This window comes from Pecten maximus, chromosome 3 (assembly GCF_902652985.1).
Source record: "Pecten maximus chromosome 3, xPecMax1.1, whole genome shotgun sequence".
In the NCBI taxonomy this organism is placed as follows: domain Eukaryota; kingdom Metazoa; phylum Mollusca; class Bivalvia; order Pectinida; family Pectinidae; genus Pecten; species Pecten maximus.
The window spans coordinates 18,452,639-18,474,429 of NC_047017.1; the positions used below are offsets into that span (position 1 = coordinate 18,452,639).

Sequence of the window (21,791 nt, forward strand, 5' to 3'; positions counted from 1 at the left end):
GATAGTACCATAGATGATAAATAGCAGTACTGCTGTAATACAAACCATTCCCCGTAAGTTGGTGCTAACTCGGGTCAGGTATGACCCCCAGCCAGGCGTGACGTCACGCTGGTACCAGTTGTACCTGAACACTCGGTGTATATATTTGAGCCCTATCGACTCCTGAAGTTATAGCATGGTACTGAAGCTGAGCGATAGCTGTCCAGTGATGATACCAGAGAGAGCGGTATTAGTTCTGGACATAATCCAACAGGAACGTAAGTACAGTTTATGTTCACGTGCAGCATGGTCATCGGGTTTTATTCACTGAACTGCTACGTCGTGGCGTGTGTGGAAATGTACAGTTTGTTTACTCAGTTAATGAATCATTGAAGGATTTACTTACCTGTTCTTAAGATTTTGAAAAATAAAGAAGATTTTTCGATTATCAAACTTTGATTATTTAGAGATTACATCAACACAACAGTTGGATTTCAAACTACGATACAGACATACCATTTCTGGTGTTAAGTTTTACACGGCAGAACGTTCAACTCAAAGCGCCCAATTTTCTTTGTTTTGTTTCATGAACAACGCCATTCACCGTGCAATCTTAATGGCAAGATGGCAAAGTGCCTGGAAGCCAGTTGTTCTTATATTTTGTGAAAATAACGGATATATGCCTATAGACTTATAAGCCTGTGACGTCAAAATGGATCCAGGTCCGACATGGAAGAAGATGCTTCCCCTATCCATCATTGTGGTAATTTTCCTGTGTACCGGAGCGCTCGTGTTTAGCGCCATTGAGGGGGACCCGGAACTGGAGAGGCGACAGGTGCTCCGGGAATACCTCAGCAGGTTTCTGCGTAAGTTTTTGTTTTCTTTAATGCCCAACTTTCTTACCTTTCTTCAACATTGTCTCCGCGGGCGAACTTTAAATGTTTACATAATAACCATTTACCTACCGCAATAACCCCCACTTCAAAACAACTTGGTATCTATATTTACGCTATTCAATGACTCCCCAGGTATATGTCCCATCTCTCTAAATAAACCTACTGGTATATCTGTAGATCTTATAAATGTTTATGGCCCTGCCTCAATGTAACCCAGTTATTAACTATAGCGACGATAGTCGTTAGTATTCCCTATGGTTGTATTGGCACTGAAACGCACATTCGCTGAAGAGAGATACTTTGTATGATAATCGATCAAAATACAATGTCAATTTGGTTCAATGTCTAGGTATACATATATAAGTAATTCAGTGGGAATATCGCTTAAAAGACGACCCATGACTTTTTATTTGAAAATACTTAATACCACGTTTTTCTTCTTTAAGATAGAATTATTGATCTCATAAAATAGATTAAGTAACATCATTTACCTTGACCAATGTCGCCGTAATACAGAAACACTGATATATAGGTATACTACTTTTAGAAAGGCAGTACCCTTGTTAAGGATGCTAATTTGAAATAGTGGTTTTTGACCTCTTGGAGTCCTTGAAGCAGGGAGTGATTAAAATTTTGTGGTTACTGGTTATAAATCCAAGGTTCGCGAATGAGTTTTACTATCACACCGATGATACAACACTGACGAGATTTATTTTACACATTAACTGCGACGTAACACCTGCCTAACTCTGCAATAAGCAACATAATTGGAACAATCAGGCCAGGTTGACATTCATTTCACATATGTATCATTTATCTAGCACTTCAATAAGCAACATAATTTGGACAAGCCGTGTCACGAGACATCTACAATGTATTTATAAAGCATACGGATCATGTATATCATGAGATTGAATAAGATTGCCTAATGATTCAAGATCAGTACTGTGTTACCAGATTATCTAATTAATAAAACAAAAATCACAGCAGTGTCCAATGTAACAGTTAAGGTCATATGCTCACTGTAAACGATCCTATCCTTAAGGAACATAACAATATCAACACACGTGCATATTGCAGCATTCTGACAGTTGGGACCAGGCCCCCGTTTCACCAGCTAAAATCATTCCATATAAGGCATTACTGGATTAAGGAAAGATCTTATCTAAGGAACATTCCTTGAATACTGTAATGCTTTCCATTGGACAATTTCATGTTAAGGGATAGCCATCAATTAAGGGATATTGATGAAATTGGGACCAGGTTTTACCAAGGGGACAAAGACTACCTTGCCTCCAAGCATGGCTGCTCTCCTCGCGTGGTCAATACTATATTGGGTGTATTGACCATCTAGATTTTAAACATATTGATTATAATATAAAGTATTAGTAGCCGCATAAAATCATACTCTGGGATTATATTTTCCGAAATAGCCCATCACAGCACTAATATACAGATATATATCTTTAAACAACTGAAGGAAATAGACTAACCAATATTATACTGTATTGGAACCTTGTAACGATGGCATATGCTACAATATTAACGTGAAGTAGTACCATAACACAAGACAGCGCCCTTCTGTACGGATACGTCAGGTATATAGCGACACACTGGTGGTAAGACTCTGGCATCAGTGCCAAATGTTCAATTTAATGTAGATATATAGACATTGGGTGACTCTTCTTCATCATCTTTCTCGGTCTATTGATGATTTAACTATCAATTCCGATCTCTACCTGACGAGATAAATGTCTACATCACCTGGTATTGAGACACAACGTAATTATGTTCTCAAGATACCCTCCAGGAAAACTAATTAATCCATAATATATGATGCAATTTTAAAGATTACCATATGTTACACGTTTGTGTTAGTAAGATATTGTGCATTATTCAAATGCAAATGTATGAAATTTTTTTTTTTAAATACGGAACATCAAATCTACATTATACAATGTAAGTTTGATGCTTTTAAAATGTGCTTATATTATCGAGTGATGTAAAATTTTGTTTTGTGAATTAATCATTATGTGGTGGAGATGTGGTGTGAATTTTTTTACCTTTGTGACATGCCATTGTTATCTACGTGAATGTGTCAGTAAGTGGTGTTATACAATGTATCTGTGGTAAGAATGTATCATTTTGTTATTTGAATTTCTTCATGTCATGTGAATTTATCATTTTTATATTTGAATTCATCATTATGTGATGTGAATTTATGTGATGTGAATTTATCTTCATGTGATGTGAATTTATCTTTATGTGATGTGAATTTATCTTCATGTGATGTAAATTTATCTTCATGGGATGTAAATTTATCTTCATGCGATGTGAATTTATCTTTATGTGATCGAATTATCTTCATGTGATGTGATTTTTTCTTTATGTGATGTGAATATATCATTTTCTGATGTGAATTTATCATTATATGATGTGAATTTATCTTTATGTTATCAGAATTTATCTTTATGTTATCAGAATTTATCATCATATGATGTCCTTTGTTATAAAGTAAACTGATAGTTACATGTTGACGATTGTTACTTAAAGTGGAATTATCATTATGCGATTTTCCGTACAACGTCCAACTAAATTCCTATAACGTCGGTTTTAATAGTTTGGTAAACATTATACCATAGTAACACCGTAAAACAGACACAGTTTGATAAACCAATTAACTACATCAGACTTCCTATTTAGATTGGTGAAATCATCGCTTCTCCTTTCAACTCTGTGAGTGATAGATACTCGCAGCGAGGGATGCGGCGTGCTGTGATTTGTTGATTTTATTAACGCTCGTCCTCATCCGTGTAACATTATAGACGAGAAAGCAAACTGCAGCATTTAAAATTGTCTATAAAATAAACTTGTGAGGCACTAAAGCGATTTGAACTCCTTACCTACAGGCTTTTTAGTGCATCATAAACATCGTCCAAGAAAACATCTTCGTATATGTATTTGCACTGACATTATACCGGTTTTCTCTGCAAGTAAATGCACTCTACGTAAATTTATCATAATTGTGTGATCTAACACGTGTATAAATAGTCCTTTCTCACCATCCTTAAGGTACAGAGGGTAGTGAAACGTAATGTATAAATTGTTCAAAATATCCTTTCCCTTCAGGAGGATACGTTTTTGAGCTATCATCACGTGATACATAAGTTAGTTGATATTCTTTCTAGTCTAACTGTAACCACACAAATTGTAGGACGAATGTTTATTTTATACATATAGGTAATTTTTGTTTACATAAGTAATGTAGTTAGTTTCTTTGACTTCTAAGACAACATAATACCTGTGGAAGATGAGGTTCATTTCATCTTTAAATGTAAAATAAATTCAACAATAAGCCCCTTATTTCTTAACAAATATTAAAAAAAACCCGAGTAACTTCAAAACTCCAATAACTACACTGTCTGTTAATGACCCCCAATCTTTGCTTGACATTGGGCTTTTTATTACAAAGTCAACTGAACTGAGGAAGACAGGATTTGGTTTGGTTTATTTTGTTTAACGTCCTATTAACACGGCCAAGGTCATTTAAGGACTTGCCAGGTTTCGGAGGTGGAGGTAAGCCGGAGTACCCAGAGTACCAAGAGAAAAAAAAAACACCGGCCTACAGTCAGTACATGGCAACTGCCCACTTAATTGGGATTCGACATCGTGACCCAGAGGTGGAGGGCAAATAGTGATAAATACTTTTGACATTTTTATTCAGATTTTCCACATAAAGTAATTACATGATACAGACAGAAACAAAGACAACTTTCACACACACTTGCATACACAGACTGTATATATATATAACTTGAATACAGAGTATGTAGCTTAGCTATAACTAAAAAGTAAATAATACACGGGAAAAAAACCTTTCATAGAAGGCAGCATATGGTATAAAATAATATGACAGTAAAGTTATAATTTAGTTGATAAAACTTAAATGAACATTTGCAGATATTCCTCAGTCTTTTCTCAATGACGTTGACATTGGATGTTCACCAGATAATGATAACGTCTGTAGACTCTAATTATCTCGGTTTTAACCAACACCCACCGCGTCACAAAGGCAATATTAACCCAGTCGTCAAATTAACACCTAATTAATACTGAATGTTATTGACGGAAGTATGTAAAAGTAGTCAGACTGTTCATTGTACAAAGGAAAATAAATTAGCTCTGGGGTCACGCCATCTTTTGATCTGGGCTAAAACTATGTTGGATATGCTTTGTACAGCGTGTATTATTCAGAGAAGAATTGACATTGAGATTCCTGTTTAGAAAAATGAAAGAGATAACTAATATAATTATATTACAGTATATTTTTACTATGTACGCTATCAATATTGTATTATCCTCGACTTCCCTTGACATTTATCGGGTGATTTGCTCTGGCTGACTCTGTCGGGTGATTTACTCTAGCTGAATCCCAGTAACAATGTAACTGTATAGTATTGTTGTCACGGACATACAACAATAGGTCCGTTAATGATTGTCTCCATTCTGTCTTTTGTGTATCACTGTGTTATATATTTAATTCTTTTGTTATGTAATACGGAAGTTGAAAACAATACCGGTATACAATATCAAACTATCCGGACTTAATGTCACAATACACTCACAGTGTACGTGACAAAAGGACCTGATGCTGATGTTTCATTATAATGTTCACGTATATCTTGTTTATTATTTATTCAAACTAAATATACAGTCAGAATCGATTTCACGTCAATCAATCTCAGATTTCAGTCAGTTCTCCAGTCCAAACATCAAAATGATTGTTTGCCTCAAAAAGAAAATAAAACCAAATCCGTTTAATTTAAGTACAAGTGCAATTGTTTATCTATTACAGTTTGGTAGTTATGTCGTGTCATTCAAATGAATATTAGAGACCTAAAAGGAATTGTGACGAGAAGAAAAAACCCACAATACCCCTTCTTATTCCATTATAAGCTTATATATCTAATTACATTATATACGGTAAATATTGATTTCATAGGACAACGTTAACTTTTTATGGGTCAACCGGAGAATCGGATCTTGTCGTCATTATGCCAACTTATTTTTGTTTTTGTGTGAAGTTAGTACGTTATTTAGGGTTTACATAGCGATCGGCCATTGTACTCGGTATAACGGAAGTATTCAGACTTGTTTAAATTGGAATCCAAGGTAGCAGTGTACAGTAAAAATGCCCGATTTTGAAAAATATGACACGTCTTAGATATGTAAACATTGCCAGTTAACCCTACATATAAACTCTAATAAAGTATATATATTTGTAATCTGTACAACATTTGCAATTTCAATACAGCTCTGAAGGATAAGTTAATTGATATTTTCTGTGATTTTTAGAGCTGTGAATACCATGGTAACAGCTTAAAAAATGCTCAAAAATTGCAAAATATTATGATATTTGACCCAAAATAACACACAATTCTCTACACATTTTTTTTTCTGAAACCTATTCAAAATTAAATATCTCTATCCCAAAGACAGAATTAATCTTGTTTTGACATATGTTGTAAATTAAGTTTTTCCGCTATCTCACCTTTACTGTGGGCATCCATTTTTCGCTGTAGGCAAAACTAAATTTCCCGTGTAAACACACTTGCGGAAAATCCGGAAATTTAAAATCCGGAACCAATATATTATTTTTTGTTTTAACAAATGTGAAGCCTGTATGTACTTCTTCATACTGAATATACCAATTATAGTGTACATTTATTTTTTTCATTTTTTATGCATATCATAATACAGGAGTTATTTGCTTAACAAAAAAATTGCCCATGGCCAGGCTGTCCTACTGTAGTGTGCTACCCAAGGGGTCAAAATTCAATACAAGTTTGGCTTTACTTTTCATGTTGGGCTAGATATTCCACAATTGTCATGCCATATGTTCGAAGTTTTGTACGAAAGACACAAATGTTATTGACCTACTTTATGCTTTATACTTATTCCATACTATATTTTTTTTACTGATAAATGTTGTTGTTTTTTGTTGTTGTTTGTTTTTTTGTTTGTTTTTTGTCTTTGTTTTTTTTTATTGTTTTGTTTTTAGGGTGGGGGTGGTGTGTGTGTGTGTGTGGGGGGGGGGGGGGGGGTATATTTCATTTTCGAAACAATATTCGTTTTGTCCACATATATTTCAATTGATAGCTGTTGAATTTGAATCTACACTAATGCTTTAATGTATAGGACAAACCCTCTGTACATCTGAACAGACATTACAGTATGGGGGTCCTCTATAAAGAACACAACTCAGAATTATACATAGAAAACTGTTACAGAAGTTAATCGTACCTGAGCAGTGTGGGTTATGTGTGAACACCTGAATACATCGAGATGATTACCATCGATAACCAGAAGAAATGGTATATCTGGAATAATTCTGAGCTTAATGTCGCACCTGTTTGGTTTTAACCTAGATTTTCAATCGTTTTCACTTACTTTGATGTCTCTAAAGTCAATCTTTATCTTTATTTATCCGATTTCTAGTCTAATTTGAGGTTAACGGGTTTCAAAATGTACATTTTCTCAATCACAGTTAATGCTTGGAGAAGATCAGTCCGTTTTTATCACATACAAATCAAAATAACTCTTCTGGAACATTTTCTTCGGGTTGGTAATGTAAACATGATACACGTTATATAACAACCAAGAAGATATTTGAGAGTGTCATGTTTGGATGACTACACTGTTCTACTGACAGCAAGTGTTAAACAAAGCATAGTCGATTCTACTTCAGTACAGCATTCTATCTTCTACACTTCTTTGATTCTATTTTATTTCTACCATCTCGTCACACTGTTTTCAAACGTGGTGTCAATAGGATCATGATGGAGACGAACCATCCTGAAAGTCTTTAGAGTCTATTACCGTCTCGGACACTACATATAGCAATGCTAGTACGCTTCTCATTGGTCAATAGTCTGATGAAGGTGACGGTGTAGTCATTGAAAAGTAACACTCTTAGATATCATATTGGTTGTGGTATATAACTTCTATCATAAAAATAACTCTTCCGCTAACGTTACATTAACATATACGTCATCTAGTCAAATAAAGAGGTATTGTCTGATAAGGACAAATCTCACGAAGTATAAATTATTTCTCTGGTTAACCCAATGTTGGTAGACACTAGTTTCCATTCATGCTAACATTTTCAGAAATTGGCTGTGTAAACTAATTGTGTTAGGAACTATATAATGTGTTCCTTCGTACATCAAGGGAGACTCTCTCGGGAAACTTTGTGAGATGATGCATGTGAATCTTTATCTGGCTAGGATCTCTTGCATGGACAGGTGTCATGTAGGAAGGAAGCAGGCACTCACTGTACACCACAAAGACCTACTTCTTCCTATCGAACATTATTAGTATCCTGGGCCAGGTGTGGATTTGAACACCAGTCGTTGCAAAATTAGCAGCCAATTTCACCGGCAATGTAAAACTCCCATGGGGTTGTTTCGCAATATCGATGTACTGTAGCATCATCCAAGTGAATTCACTTTGATGAAGATATAATATTTACCTGAATTATTATTCTGTCTCATTCTAGAGAATGTTGTTATTGTTGTTTGTCTTTAATGGAAATTATTTTTGTATATTGACTTGACTCTTTGTTAAGATTACTTTTCTTGGTATGATTATTGTGCTTTAAAATGGTGTACAGTAAGACAAATAAGGAAGAGAGGTAAACTCTAAAGAATATGCTAGATTCTGTTTTACATAAAACCACAAAAACAAAAAAATTACCGACATAATATCGAAACCACAATTCCAACTTAGAATCGATCACAGAATATCAACAAAATGATATGGGGACCCTTGAAATGTACAGAGACCAGCTATTTCTAAAGAGGGAGCGTCCTTGCTTGCTTCATCGACGGCACCTGCCATACAAATCTTTGTCATATCTAGGTTACGTCACATTCTCAGTAGGATAACTAGGGTGGTGACGCATACTCCATTTTGTTAATTCTTTCTCTGATGATCGCTCTCACTTAATCACTCCAGCACTAAGATCGCCCTGACTAATCTTAAAACACTAGAATAATCACCCCATTGTCGTTATTGTTACAGGGAACCACACCTGCATTGATTCTGACGAACTGCACGAGTTGCTGTCGGAAGTAGACACGGAAATCAACTTCGCTTTGCGCATGATCAGAAACAAGACTGTCTACACCCAATGGGACTTCTCAGGGTCATTCTCTTTCGTCATCACTGTCGTCACAACCATAGGTACGTCATGAAGGATTGTACAAAAGACGAATTGAGAGTTAGATTCCATAGAGCAAAAATGAATTAGACTGCATCATACAGCTGTTTAGTCCTACCTTAGATTATCGTGTTAAGAGAAACTGATGATGTTAAGGGGTAGATGTTAAGATTTCTTTCTTGTAATAAACGCTATACAGCTCTAATTGTTTGCGATAAACTGCTTCACTGCAAAGTGGGACTATAATAAATTGACTTATATCAACATACAATGACGGTTTACACCACAGGATAGCCATCATTACTAATACGTTTCAACAGTTTAACCCTCAATCAATCATAGTCTTATAGATAAGAAGAATATGCTCATCGTACATGTACAAAATATATTCGGATATTGTATCATATGATAATATACAAAGGTTCAACAAAATAGCAAAAAGATCAGTATCAACTCACAATGGAAAACATGTTAAAAACATTGGTCTGTTTACATGCTAGATATATAGAAGAGTATAACGGAAGAATATATGTCAAAATTGCACTGAACAAGCAGTTGTGAAACACATAGCCGTTTAATAACGATATCTGTATGTGGAATAAATTTGATCCACTTGCCATACTTTTCACGTTAGTTAAATCGTTTCATTATCCAACACCTTGCTAACCAGCTTAGATAATTGTATTTTAATTGCATATTTGTTTTCCGAAGACTTCAAAATGAGCTGAACTTGCCCAGGGGAGCTATAAATGAAATAGGAAATTTATGACTACAGTAAACTTGTTGGCACAATGTTCAGGGTATATATATGAGAAAACCTGCTGTTCTTGATACTTGATGATTTGAGCGGAATAATGAAAATAACATAACGACTTTGAGATTGTGAACTCACCTTTCACCAAGTGCTGACATATGAATTTAGTAAGATATCGGCACCACCTGCACGTGATTACCTATATCTGTCTGGGTTTCTGGTACATACATAACGCTGTTACTGTTATGAGAATAAATTGTGTCTGTATAGTTCAGTCTGTACAACCAGGACGTAGACGTCGACAGTTTTCTTAGAACTGTTCGTGACGACGGAGACCCTTGATGTGGCTGGCAGACCGTATAGTTGAATACTTTTACAAGTGTCTGTCGGTTTAAAGGATTTTCTCTCGGGTATACTAATTATAATTATAACACAAAAAGCATAATGTTCTGAAATGTACTCAAGATAACAGAGTACATATGATCTAGATGTCTTATTCTGATCACATTGTGATCTACTTGACAGTATCTGCATTTTCTATACCTGGCAGTGGTTTCATCAACGTTCTTAATTTAGGATATTCCTTATCTTAAAATGATTCATAGGAGAAAACATTATAGAATTTAAGGACAATTTCTTATCTAAGATTCATTCCCCTCTTAAATCAGATAATGGAACTTTCTTGTAAAAGATGAAGAATTGTTGAAATCAAAGAACGTTGGTGAAATCAGGCCAGGTGATATATAAACTTTTGTTAGTCTATCTAAACAAACATCAAATCTAGAGTATATTACAATGGTACAGTAAACAGATATTTATCAAATGAAAACGAGGAAACGAGGTATCACCGGTGTGTTTTAAAGTTGATGATATTTGTTTCTTTAAATGCACATTGGAACACCATCCTTTGAGATATTTTACGACAGAAACTAAAAACTTAGACAAAAATCGTTAATTTAGTTAGATTACATTATATCCAGAAACTGATTAAAAGTGTATCATACAGCGCTGCTTTTAGGACCATCCAGTGATTCCAGAGGCCAAGAGTGTGGAATAGCATAATTTTACTTCAAAGAAGTTTAGAAAACTATTGAGTATGTTCTCATTAGTAAAGTGTCTTAACAGACACAATGATAAATGTTATGATTAACATAATGCATACGTTATATAAAGTTGAATGCTAAACACATTTATAATGATTCCTCTTTGTATCACTTCCATATGTTTCATTTCGATATGAACTATTTCCGAAAAAAACAACGTATCACCATAATTTGCAAAATTTCTTGACATTATGCGTTAAAGTACTCCCTCATTGCTTAGGTGTCCAATGAACTATAAATTTGTTACTCTAATGGATTTACTGAAAACGTACACAATTTTGCGGTTATCTTATTTTAGCGGTTTTTACACTGAAATCATTCCGCTAGATTTTGATTGTGCTAATTGCAGTTTCCATATGTTGTTTTCTAAGACTAGTATTGTGGGTGCACCAATTCAACATCTGGCTTATCTGTTTAAATTCAGCTTAAATGCTGTAGAGATGTGTACTTGTTTGTTTGCCAGAATTTTTCATTGCCCAATCCACAATCTCGAAAATAAACCATAATCAGAATTGTACGAAATATACTGTTAACGGACCCATTTTAGTGCTTTCGCGTTAGAAGCATTACGCTTAATTAGGACTGAGCTAATTGGACTTTCTATATACTGTTTCAATAAATAATAATTTTGGCGTACCAACACATCAATGCGCTAATCTGTTAAAATTCGATAATATGCTAAAATAAAGTACGTTTACAGTAGGTGATGTCCAGTCTACATCTATATACTTATGCTTTACGTTTTGTCCCCAGGGTACGGGAACCTGGCCCCACGGACGGGCCTGGGGAAGGTGGCTGTGGTGGTATTCGCCTTCATTGGTATCCCGATCACAATGATAATGATCTCCTACATAGGACAAATGTTGACGAGGCTGTCCAAACGGGTCAACAAATGTAACCTCTGTTCGTCCAAACCAATGGTCAACAAAGTTCTTAACATTATGCTGATTATAACCCTAGGGATCACCATGCTGTTTGGAATCCCGGCCTTCATATTTAATCAGGTTGAGAAGTGGGACTTCTTGGAAGGACTGTACTATTGTTTTGTAACGTTATCTACGATCGGATTCGGGGATTATATTGCAGGTAAGTAGGTTGGGTTTTGTATGCTTTGGAAGCGCATTCTGCTTCCTATGATGCATAATACCAAGCAGTGTAATATATATGAACTTTCATCATGATTCTCTATTACCCCCTGATATTCGTTATTCGTATAAATATAGAAAATTTGATTCCGACTCATTTTGTTAACGGTCAATATGTTTTATGAGACTATGGCAGATGCACCGACTCTACTTTCACAGCAGCTAATTTTCCTTTACTAAGCAGCATCATAATCTACTACAATATTGTATATTAGTTTGCTAATCAGCAACGCTATCAAGGGATTATAATATGTTCAGTTAATAAAACTTCAAATAATTCATTACCGTCTGATAATAACAGACGGATACGGGCCTCATCAGGATTTAACTTACAGCATTGAGATTTAAAGAGGCTTACCCGCAGACGGACCGGTAAACGGCACATCTCCGATCACTAAATAAACTTCAGTACACGTTTCTATGTGACAAAATTAGAGGCTTTCCGACTTTATTTCTTGAAAACAATTACAGAATATGTATTTAAAAGACGTTTTAAAACTCAACCTAAGAGGGAAATGTATGAAATATAACGGCAAATCTTCCTTGTAAATCGCCGCTGCCTTTGAAGTTATCACTGTGCGGCACTGTGCACGTGCTTGTTTCTTTGATGTGTCAATCAAATTAGACTCCACTTTATAGCGGGGACTTATTGCGGGTTGCGATTAAATAAATAATATTTACAAAAATGAGGTTTTAATATCACTTTTCAGCGTTTTATAAGGAAAATAAAATGAAAAACTCAACAATTCCAACAATCTGTCATGTGTAAAAAATCTTTTTCTATTAGCCAATTTTTCTGATCTCTCTGCGGGCAAGCCTCTTTAACCGACCCAGATTAGTGATGACTTAAAATATTTGTATGGAAACATTGTGGTGGGTGTATTATGTAATGATGGAAAAACTGCAGTTCTTTCTGCTTGGTCTCGCCACTCGGTTTCCATTGGAGTTTGTCTTATAATTTCCTGTAGATGTATTTTCATATCAGCACTGCAGTTCATCTACCCCTGTATATATGCGCATAGAATGTAGCATAAATGCTTTAGGGACAAAAACAAAACCCTGAAAAAGTGTCACTGGAAATTGAAAATTTCAACTTTGTTTGATTCTCTTTATAAAACTATGATTACAGAGAAAACAACAAAATAACTTTTTTGAACTTGAAAAGAACTTTACAATCTATTATGTGTTTCTGGGAGTTCGGGTCATGGTTTATTTTCATAATTTTTAAATTCCTTGAATATATTGCAATTCTATTGAGTATGCATTAACATCTAAGCATGATAGATATGCACGGAATTTATTTTCATCAGTCACGTTTGTGTGTTTGTGGTTTTGATGAAATAGGCGGTGATAGACACCCCTGTAGAACTATTTACTCTACTCATAATGCCATACTGAACTGTCGGGTATGTACTCATTTGTCAACATATCACTCGCCAAGGTGTGGATAGCATATCGACTGGCCGCGTCAGTCATAATATTAGCTTTGCTAAGCATGTTTGAATGCATGTATCATAGTTCTACAGACGAGAGGTAATGATACAGATGCGTATGTGATATCAGCATAACTTTGGCAGGTTGATGGCAGCACGTGATGAAATATAACACACAGTTATATATATATATACTGATATTGATTAGGGATATTTATCTTTTTTGCTGTTGTTGATTTTGATGTTTTGACATCCACAGCCATATCACTTCACATGCTTTATTGCCATGTTGATATAGCTGAACAACTGCTGTTATTTACATTATTCATATACCTCCATGGAAATCTCTTTACTTTACATATTTCTGTATCATTGCATAATATTGACTTATGGTAATACCTTTCAGTGTCAATCATTTAAAAAGATATACTGTAAATATATTCAACATGGCTTTCACTGCATATTATGAAAATGGGAATTTTCTGTTATGAAACTCATTTGCATATTGATTGAACAAATACTTTCCATTTCATGTATTTATTCCGATATAATAAAATCGATTTTATTAAATATAGAATAGTTTCATAGAAATTGTGTAAGTTGTTACTGGGATTGAAGAAAGGTCAGCAAACTATATGGTTAATGGGAAATAGGCACTAACCCACTTCTATAGATATAATAATTAGTTACTCGTCTCGCATGTTGCTGTCTAGAAAAGAAAAAAAACTCAATTTTGTGATGTATCATATGTTATAAACGAAAATAAAGAAGTCCTATATATTTCATTTGAATTTGCTACGATGACCATTTTAGACAACTGAAAGAAAAACGGCTAATTACCCCTTAGTTTTCAGAGCTAATGCATACTAAAATACGTAATCTATCTTGCGTGATCTATGCAAATTAAAAAAGGTTATTTTGTTGTTTTCTCTGTAATCATTGTTTTGTAAAGAGAATCAAACAAAGTCGAAATTTTGAATTTCCATTGACACTTTTTCATGTTTTTTTGTTTTTGTTTTTGTTTTTGTCTGTTTGTTTTTTATATTTCCCGCGAGGCGTCAGTCCGTAAAGCAGTAGATACCTATATGATATAGAAACATCAAACGTGTTGTACGGATAGCTCTGCTTGTAATGTCAGTGAATACATGTATCTAATATGAACATATACATTAGTTTTGTCAAGTAATCTGTATGGCAGCACATCGAATCACTGTTCACTACGAACTCCCTCTTGAATGTGTGAAAGTAGAACTCTCTCTTGAATGTGTGAAAGTAGAACTCCCTCTTGAATGTGTGAAAGTAGAACTCTCTCTTGAATGTGTGAAAGTAGAACTCCCTCTTGAATGTGTGAAAGTAGAACTCCCTCTTTAATGTGTGAAAGTAGAACTCTCTCTTGAATGTGTGAAAGTAGAACTCTCTCTTGAATGTGTGAAAGTACATTAATAATTGTAGAACTCCCTCTTGAATGTGTGAAAGTTTGACAACAGGGACATTGAAGAAATTAACATAGTATACACAAATACATACCTACCCTTGGTACTTATAGTAGGTGTTCATTGAGACTAATATTTCAAACGTGCCCCGGAGCGTTGGTGGGGTTCACGATCACAATGAATTTCACATGAGATGCAATAAAGCCTTCGTGGATACTTTACCGGTAGTTCATTATGTTTTTCTTGTGTAGTTTTCTTAGTGTTTATCATTCAAATTAACATGAACGTTGAAATTGCCCGATATAAAAGTGTATTTTGCTCTATTTTCACTACAGCTATATCTGAGAACCGCCTGAGTGACCGCGGGGCTGGTGACGTGTACAGAGTGGTGACGTATGTGTGGATCCTGTTCGGTTTGTCCTATCTTTCCCTCGTCATATCCTACATAACAGAGGTCTTCATAAAAAAGGCAGAGAAAATGGAAAACTTCACCAAAAATAAATTTGAGGTGAGTTTTTTAATTTATCGAAAATAAGAAATGAAAATGAAATTAATATTATACCTTGATATCAATGACAGAATTTGAATATCACTTGAAGAGGTCTTAACCATTTTTAAATGAAATATGTGAACTTATATTACCAGTCTAGTCGTTTGATTACTTGTGTCATAAGAATAGCTATCACTCTAATATTGGTTTATCACTTTTATCGATTAGAGAGAAACCATTTACACTATTTAACATGCCTTATTAAAATGCCTTCGAGGTAAACATTTCTCATCAAGCCGTAACTTAGGAAACGTATTGCAGCACTCACCACTTCATCCGAAACGACCGTGCCATCATATGAAATATTTATTGTGCTCGAATAGTGTTCATTTGAAACTTTTACTGTTCTCATCAAACTTATGATAGGAACATTGTACTGTTATAACAATAACTCCATTCAAAATAGCTTATTCTACTCTATAAGCATTGTATTTCCGTATACTGCTATTGTCACCAAGCCGACACTGTAAAATTGTTTTTTTTTTGTGCTCAAAATACATTGACCGTTCATATAGCACTGCGCTAACCAAAGCCTTCGTAAGAAGATTTTAATATTCTCAACAAAGACGCTGCATAATGTCATTCTGCATTCGTTGTAAAATTGTAATCATATTTACAAAGACATCATCTAGAAATTCGAATATGTTTCATAATTGAATATGGACATTGAAATGTATGTATACTATCAATAGGAAAATGGCGTCAAGAGATTATTACGTTGAAACTTTAGTTATCAGATCATTATCAAAACTCTAAATAATACGATATATCTCGAATTAATACAGTTAACTGTGGATTTAGAACTGAAACTGGTTCGATTAATTGTTCTCAAGTTTAAAATGAGGCAAAATTTTTGTATGTCACATTCTCAATACGTCGTTATTACATCACATCAGCAGCCCTATGGTCTATGTAAACAACTAACCAAACATCATGATATGATGACCATATTGTAATCGATAAACTAATTTGGAGATAATAATTGGGATATTGGTCTCAGTTGAACGCGATAAATAATTGCTAATTTTATCAGGGTGGTATTTTATTGCCAGCGACACCATACGTAGTTGCGATGCTGTCCGTCAGACCGGATATGTACACGTCCTAAACAGGAAGTATTGCGCCCCATTGCGGCAAAGATATTGCAATGCGTTTGGTCCCATGTCACATGTTTATGTCAATTACATGATGTTTTCTACTTTTGAACGGAAATTTGATATCTACCATGCTCTCATAGCATATCAAGTGGAAGTGAAATTTTAATCAGAGAAAAAATCGATTGCATGTTTTTTGGCTTCCTCTTATTGACAGATTCAATTCAAGGCATTATTTGCGAGCTCACAGTTTGCCTGGTTCTGTAAACACACACTTCGATTCTTGGACAGACTTCCTGTTAAATGAATTGGCATAGATCATAGACAAACACCATCACGATGTATTCCGGTCTGGTTTAGTTCTGTATATTATCTTAACAAATTTGATAGGGTTTATGACAATGGCGATGTGTGGATACCAGTGTTAGATGGACTCTGTCTTAATTAAGGTATGCTAACAAACGCTGTATTAATCTATCATAGAGGTAGGATCCATAGCAATACGATATCAACAGTAATACATGAGCAGTATTCAGTACCAAGAACTAACTGGTACCAGTAATCCCACAGAGGAACGCTTATAAACACAGCAAATGCCGATAGTTGGGCTTGGTTAGTAAACGGTAAAAATATCGATGGACTCAGTGGACACTACTGGTATCCAAAATCGGACAAACTTTACAAAATCCTACATACCCAATCAGCATATTGCTTATAAATCTTCTCAAATACAGTCTTTCGTGTGTTAGCAAGTCAACGGAAACAGTACATCTATAACTAAATACACACAAAGTCTTCTGAAACAAAGAAGTTTTTGCTTTGTTTTCAATGAAGAAATAAATCAATCATATAAATTATACTTCGGTATGGAAATGTCGGTTTCTGTAGCAGGATAGAGGAATAATTAAACTGACAAATCAGGACTCGAAATCGGGACCTCTGAACTTTAGGCGGGCGCTCTAATTATTCAAGCTATTGGTCAAGTGTGTTTAGCCCAGTCCAGTTCCACAGCAATTTTCCGTCCTTCCATCAAGTCTAAACGCTATACCACCATCCGTGGGTATTTAGTTTGCCGCCGAATTTTAACGACCGGACCAGAACTCGAACCCAAGACCTCTAGTTGAAAGCTCTAACTATGTAAACCACCTGCAACCGACTTTCAGCCCGATCCAATTCCGCTACACGTTGAATGTTATCCATTGCGCCGTCGATGAATTTCGATTTCATTGGCAGAACTGATTTCAACCTGGGATAGCGATAAATGTGATATGTTCCAATTCTGTCAAATAAATCAAATGAATCTTAATATGATTGTATTCTGGGTGCCTTTGACCGTTAAAGCTGTTAACGAGGTTTGACGGAATGTAACCTGCCAATCATAATAGAAAAAATATAGTGTATAGCATTATTTCTTCGGACGGTGATTATTATCCTGACGACAGCACCAAGTTCACCCGGCAGAACCTACAATTAACGTCTCAAACCGATCACCACATGCTAATCTCGTGTAGAAGCAGCTAATGAGAAGAACTTACAGCAGGGCTATTTATGACGTAATCAATTTGCTTCGCTTTAACAGCATTTTTTTTAATTTGATTTATCTTTTACGGAAAATTGCACAGAATTGATTTTTTTAGTATAGGTGACTACATAATCAATATTTGTCATTAACACAGGAGCTTTATTTTCTGAAATTCAGCATCACGCCTCTCTCTCCTGGAATTTAGTAGACCTACTAGCCTTTATCATGCCAATCTCATTTGTTTCATTTCATTATATATATATATATATATATATATATATATAGTTTTATTACATAAATCATACATTTTTCTTCAATACAATAATAAATTCAGTTTATAATCATTCAATTAAACAATCACTTCCATAATACAATACACAACAGTTAATTTAAAATACATTATTTAATCTGAGAAACAATCGTTTAATGAATATGAAATCTAGTTATATTCGCTTTAATATAATAAAATAATGCCATAAAATATTTATGCGTTTTGGTTATTTTCAGAATGAAATCAACAAACTACAAGATGAAATCACAAAAACAAAGAGAACGGTACAACAAAAAGCTTCTACAGTGAAAACTAGTGTCAACCGTAAAATGAGAGACTCTCACTCCCCAAAATTAACGAGAGGAGATGCTCTAGACCAAAAGGATGGGAAAAATGGAGTACAGCTTCTAAAAGTAACTTTCATCTCCGAAGGCAGAGACAACACAATATGTTCATGACATCGTATAATTGGTCGTTGGCATTTACAGTGAGAAAATGTGACTTGGGAATCCAAAGGATTACATAATCACCAATGAAAGAGACAAGGCGTGCGTGTCAATTCTTGAATGTCATATAACTAAGATTTTATCATAAATATGTGTCAAAAGGATGCGTTGGTGGCTTTTGATTGAAGGTCAGAGTCGGTATGTCCGCCTGTCCGTTTATGCTGTTAACGATTCCGCACGAACTTCAGATCATGAATGCCAAACAAATCTAAATAGAAGATTGTACCAAAGACACACAAGTAATAAGGACATTTTAACATCAATGAAGCAATTTATTTACAGTTTTTATTCTGAAAAGAATGTATAAAACTGCATCGCTGTTTCGTCCTTCTAGGGCTCGTCTGTGATTCAAAATACATCATACAGCTGTTACGTTCTTCTCGGACCCGACAGTAAAGTTAGGGATATCCTAAAGCGGTTTCGTCCTTCTAGCGCTCGTCACTGATGCTAGGGATATCATAAAGCTGTTTCGTCCTTCTAGGGCTCGTTAGTGACGGTAGGGACCTCTTACAGCTGTTTCGTCCTTCCAGGAATCACTCGTCAGTGATGCTAGGGACATCATACAGCTGTTTTGTCTTTTTCGGTCTCGTCAGAAATGCTAGAAGCATCATACATCTGTTTCGTTCTTCTAGGATATGTCAGGGATGTACGTTAGGGACATCATAAAACTGTTTCTTTCTTCTATGCTACGTCAGGCATGTTCGGGACATTATACAACTGCTTCGTCCTTCTAGGACTCATCAGTGATGCTAGGGACATAATGCAGCTGGTACGCCGTTCTAGGACACACCAAGGATGGTAGGGACCTCATAGAGGTGTATATTGTCTTCCGAGTTTCGAGGACTCGTCAAGGGTGCTAGGGGCACCACACAGCTGTTTCGTCCTTCTATGACTCGTCAGTGATTCTAGGGACATCATACAACTGTTTTGTCCTTTTAGGACTCGACGGGGATTCTAGGGCCGTTACACGGCTGTTTTGACCATTTAGGACTGGTCAGGATGTTGATGACCCAGTCCTCTCACATTGAAAAGGTCTGCTTAGGATTTCTTCTCAGCTCCGAAGTGTCAAAAGTCAAGTATCACCAGAAAAGAGTTAAAAAGTGTATCAATCATATGAGATATCTAATAAACGTTTAAATTTACTCTACAATTTTAAGTAGCTCGAAAAGGGGAGATATCTTTTTGGGGGATTTAATATTAATTTAGCTTGTCATACTTTTGGTATGTTATAAAGCAGGATTTAAAGGCTGTATAATGGCAATGGTTTGAAGTCTGATTTGATCTGTGTGATGTGTTAGAGAGAGTATCGTATATCATCGTAAGAATAGTGACTGTTGCTTTGTTCCTGAAGGATGTCATATATTTTGTCGCATTTCAAATATTTTCATCGCTTACGCATGTACAGTTTTTAATATACATTTGATTAAATATCTGGCATAGTCAAATGAATGGCAAATATTCATTATTTTAAAAATGTATTCATCTAAACTATTCTGTATGGTTACCGTTTTAAAAGAAGAAAAAACCTTTTTATTTACATTTCAGATTGTGATATTTGTTAAGATATATATCATTTAAAACATGACTCATCATAAGGACCGAACCTCAATGGACGTCTAAGTTCTCGTTTCAGACTGTAAAGTTATCTGGTCTCGTAGTGTTATTTTTATGTTTCGGTACACTTATCGGAATATGGTAATCCTTTAGACGCTTGACACAATGTAATGCAGCAATTAGTCAAGATTAAGAAATAATAAAAGGATTTACTTGCTGTCATTAGTGTTATCCAGGGATTATCACCACGGCGAGATATTACTTTGTACACGTGCCCGTTATCACATTCTCAGACGAACCAACTATCGTGAATTAGTCATGTATTCCTGAACTACTTCATTCATGTAACATTAACGTGGTACGATGTGGGAAAAGTGAGCGTTCAGTTGTATACCAGAAATGGCATTAATAGATACATAAATTATATCAATATTCACATTTCTTCTTAAAAATGTTGTAGCAACTAATAATTCAGATAAAGATTTGGAAGAAATGAACTTTTAGATATCTTTTATTGTGTATACTGTTTGTATGTTGTGCTGAAGCTGTAATATTGATATCATATCTAATATAATTCACCTAAACATCTGTACATGCCATCGTCATATGATTATCATATTACCAATATCTTATCTAAATGAGAATGTATTATTTATTTATTTAAACTTTTATACGAAAACTATCAAGGCATGTGTACTTTTAAACTGACTTGTATTCAGTTTTAATCTCCACAATAACGTTTTAATACTATTTACTAGTTTAAATGTATTTAAGCTGTAGCAGTTCTGTGATGTGTGACTGTTAATTAAATTTGACACTTTTTTCCTTTGTTTCCCCTTCGTATGTTTGCAGACCTGCCACCTTTTATCAGGAACCAATAATTTTTACCTACTGTGATATGCATGTTACGTTCGATAAAATTCAACTATTATCAGTGCGTTGCCTTGTTATTTAGGATAATAACACTACACTGCAGGGATGATCTCCCTTCAAACGGTGTACAGACAGTGATTGGTAGTAGCGCGATAATCCATGAAAGGAATATTTAACTGAATTCAGATGGTCTAGACATTTTATAAATGGAAAAATGGACAGCTTGATAACCAGTTGAGGAATGATAATGTACAAATAAATTTTTATGCATTGAATAAGTCTCTGAAGTGGGATATAATCTAGCTGGGAAATGTTAGGTTGTTTTGCTATTAAAGAAATGTGTAAAAGTTAAATGTGTAAATGTTAAATGTCTAAAAGTAACATTGAAAAGTGTAATATATGTCCGATACCGCAGTATTTTACTGGACAAATCTATGTCAGGGGCACTATGGTCATC

General features: G+C 35.0%; 1 protein-coding gene across 1 annotated transcript; it reads left to right on the plus strand.

Moving 5' to 3' along the window:
* Nucleotides 1–232: 232 nt before the first annotated feature.
* On the plus strand, nucleotides 233–21,398 carry LOC117323439 (potassium channel subfamily K member 16-like). Its single transcript, XM_033878674.1, has 5 exons — nucleotides 233–845; nucleotides 8,958–9,119; nucleotides 11,707–12,039; nucleotides 15,300–15,472; nucleotides 18,638–21,398. Exons 1-5 carry the CDS (start codon nucleotides 692–694, stop codon nucleotides 18,857–18,859), a joined length of 1,044 nt encoding a protein of 347 aa, XP_033734565.1. The 5' UTR covers nucleotides 233–691; the 3' UTR covers nucleotides 18,860–21,398.
* The last annotated feature ends 393 nt before the right edge of the window (nucleotides 21,399–21,791 follow it).

Excerpts from the sequence above, each read along its gene's own strand:
- LOC117323439 (XM_033878674.1), top strand. The coding sequence starts at position 692 with ATGGATCCAGGTCCGACATGGAAGAAGATGCTTCCCCTATCCATCATT. Across the intron at positions 846-8,957 it reads ATACCTCAGCAGGTTTCTGC|GGAACCACACCTGCATTGAT; the intron begins GTAAGTTTTTGT and ends TTATTGTTACAG. Across the intron at positions 9,120-11,706 it reads CACTGTCGTCACAACCATAG|GGTACGGGAACCTGGCCCCA; the intron begins GTACGTCATGAA and ends TTTTGTCCCCAG.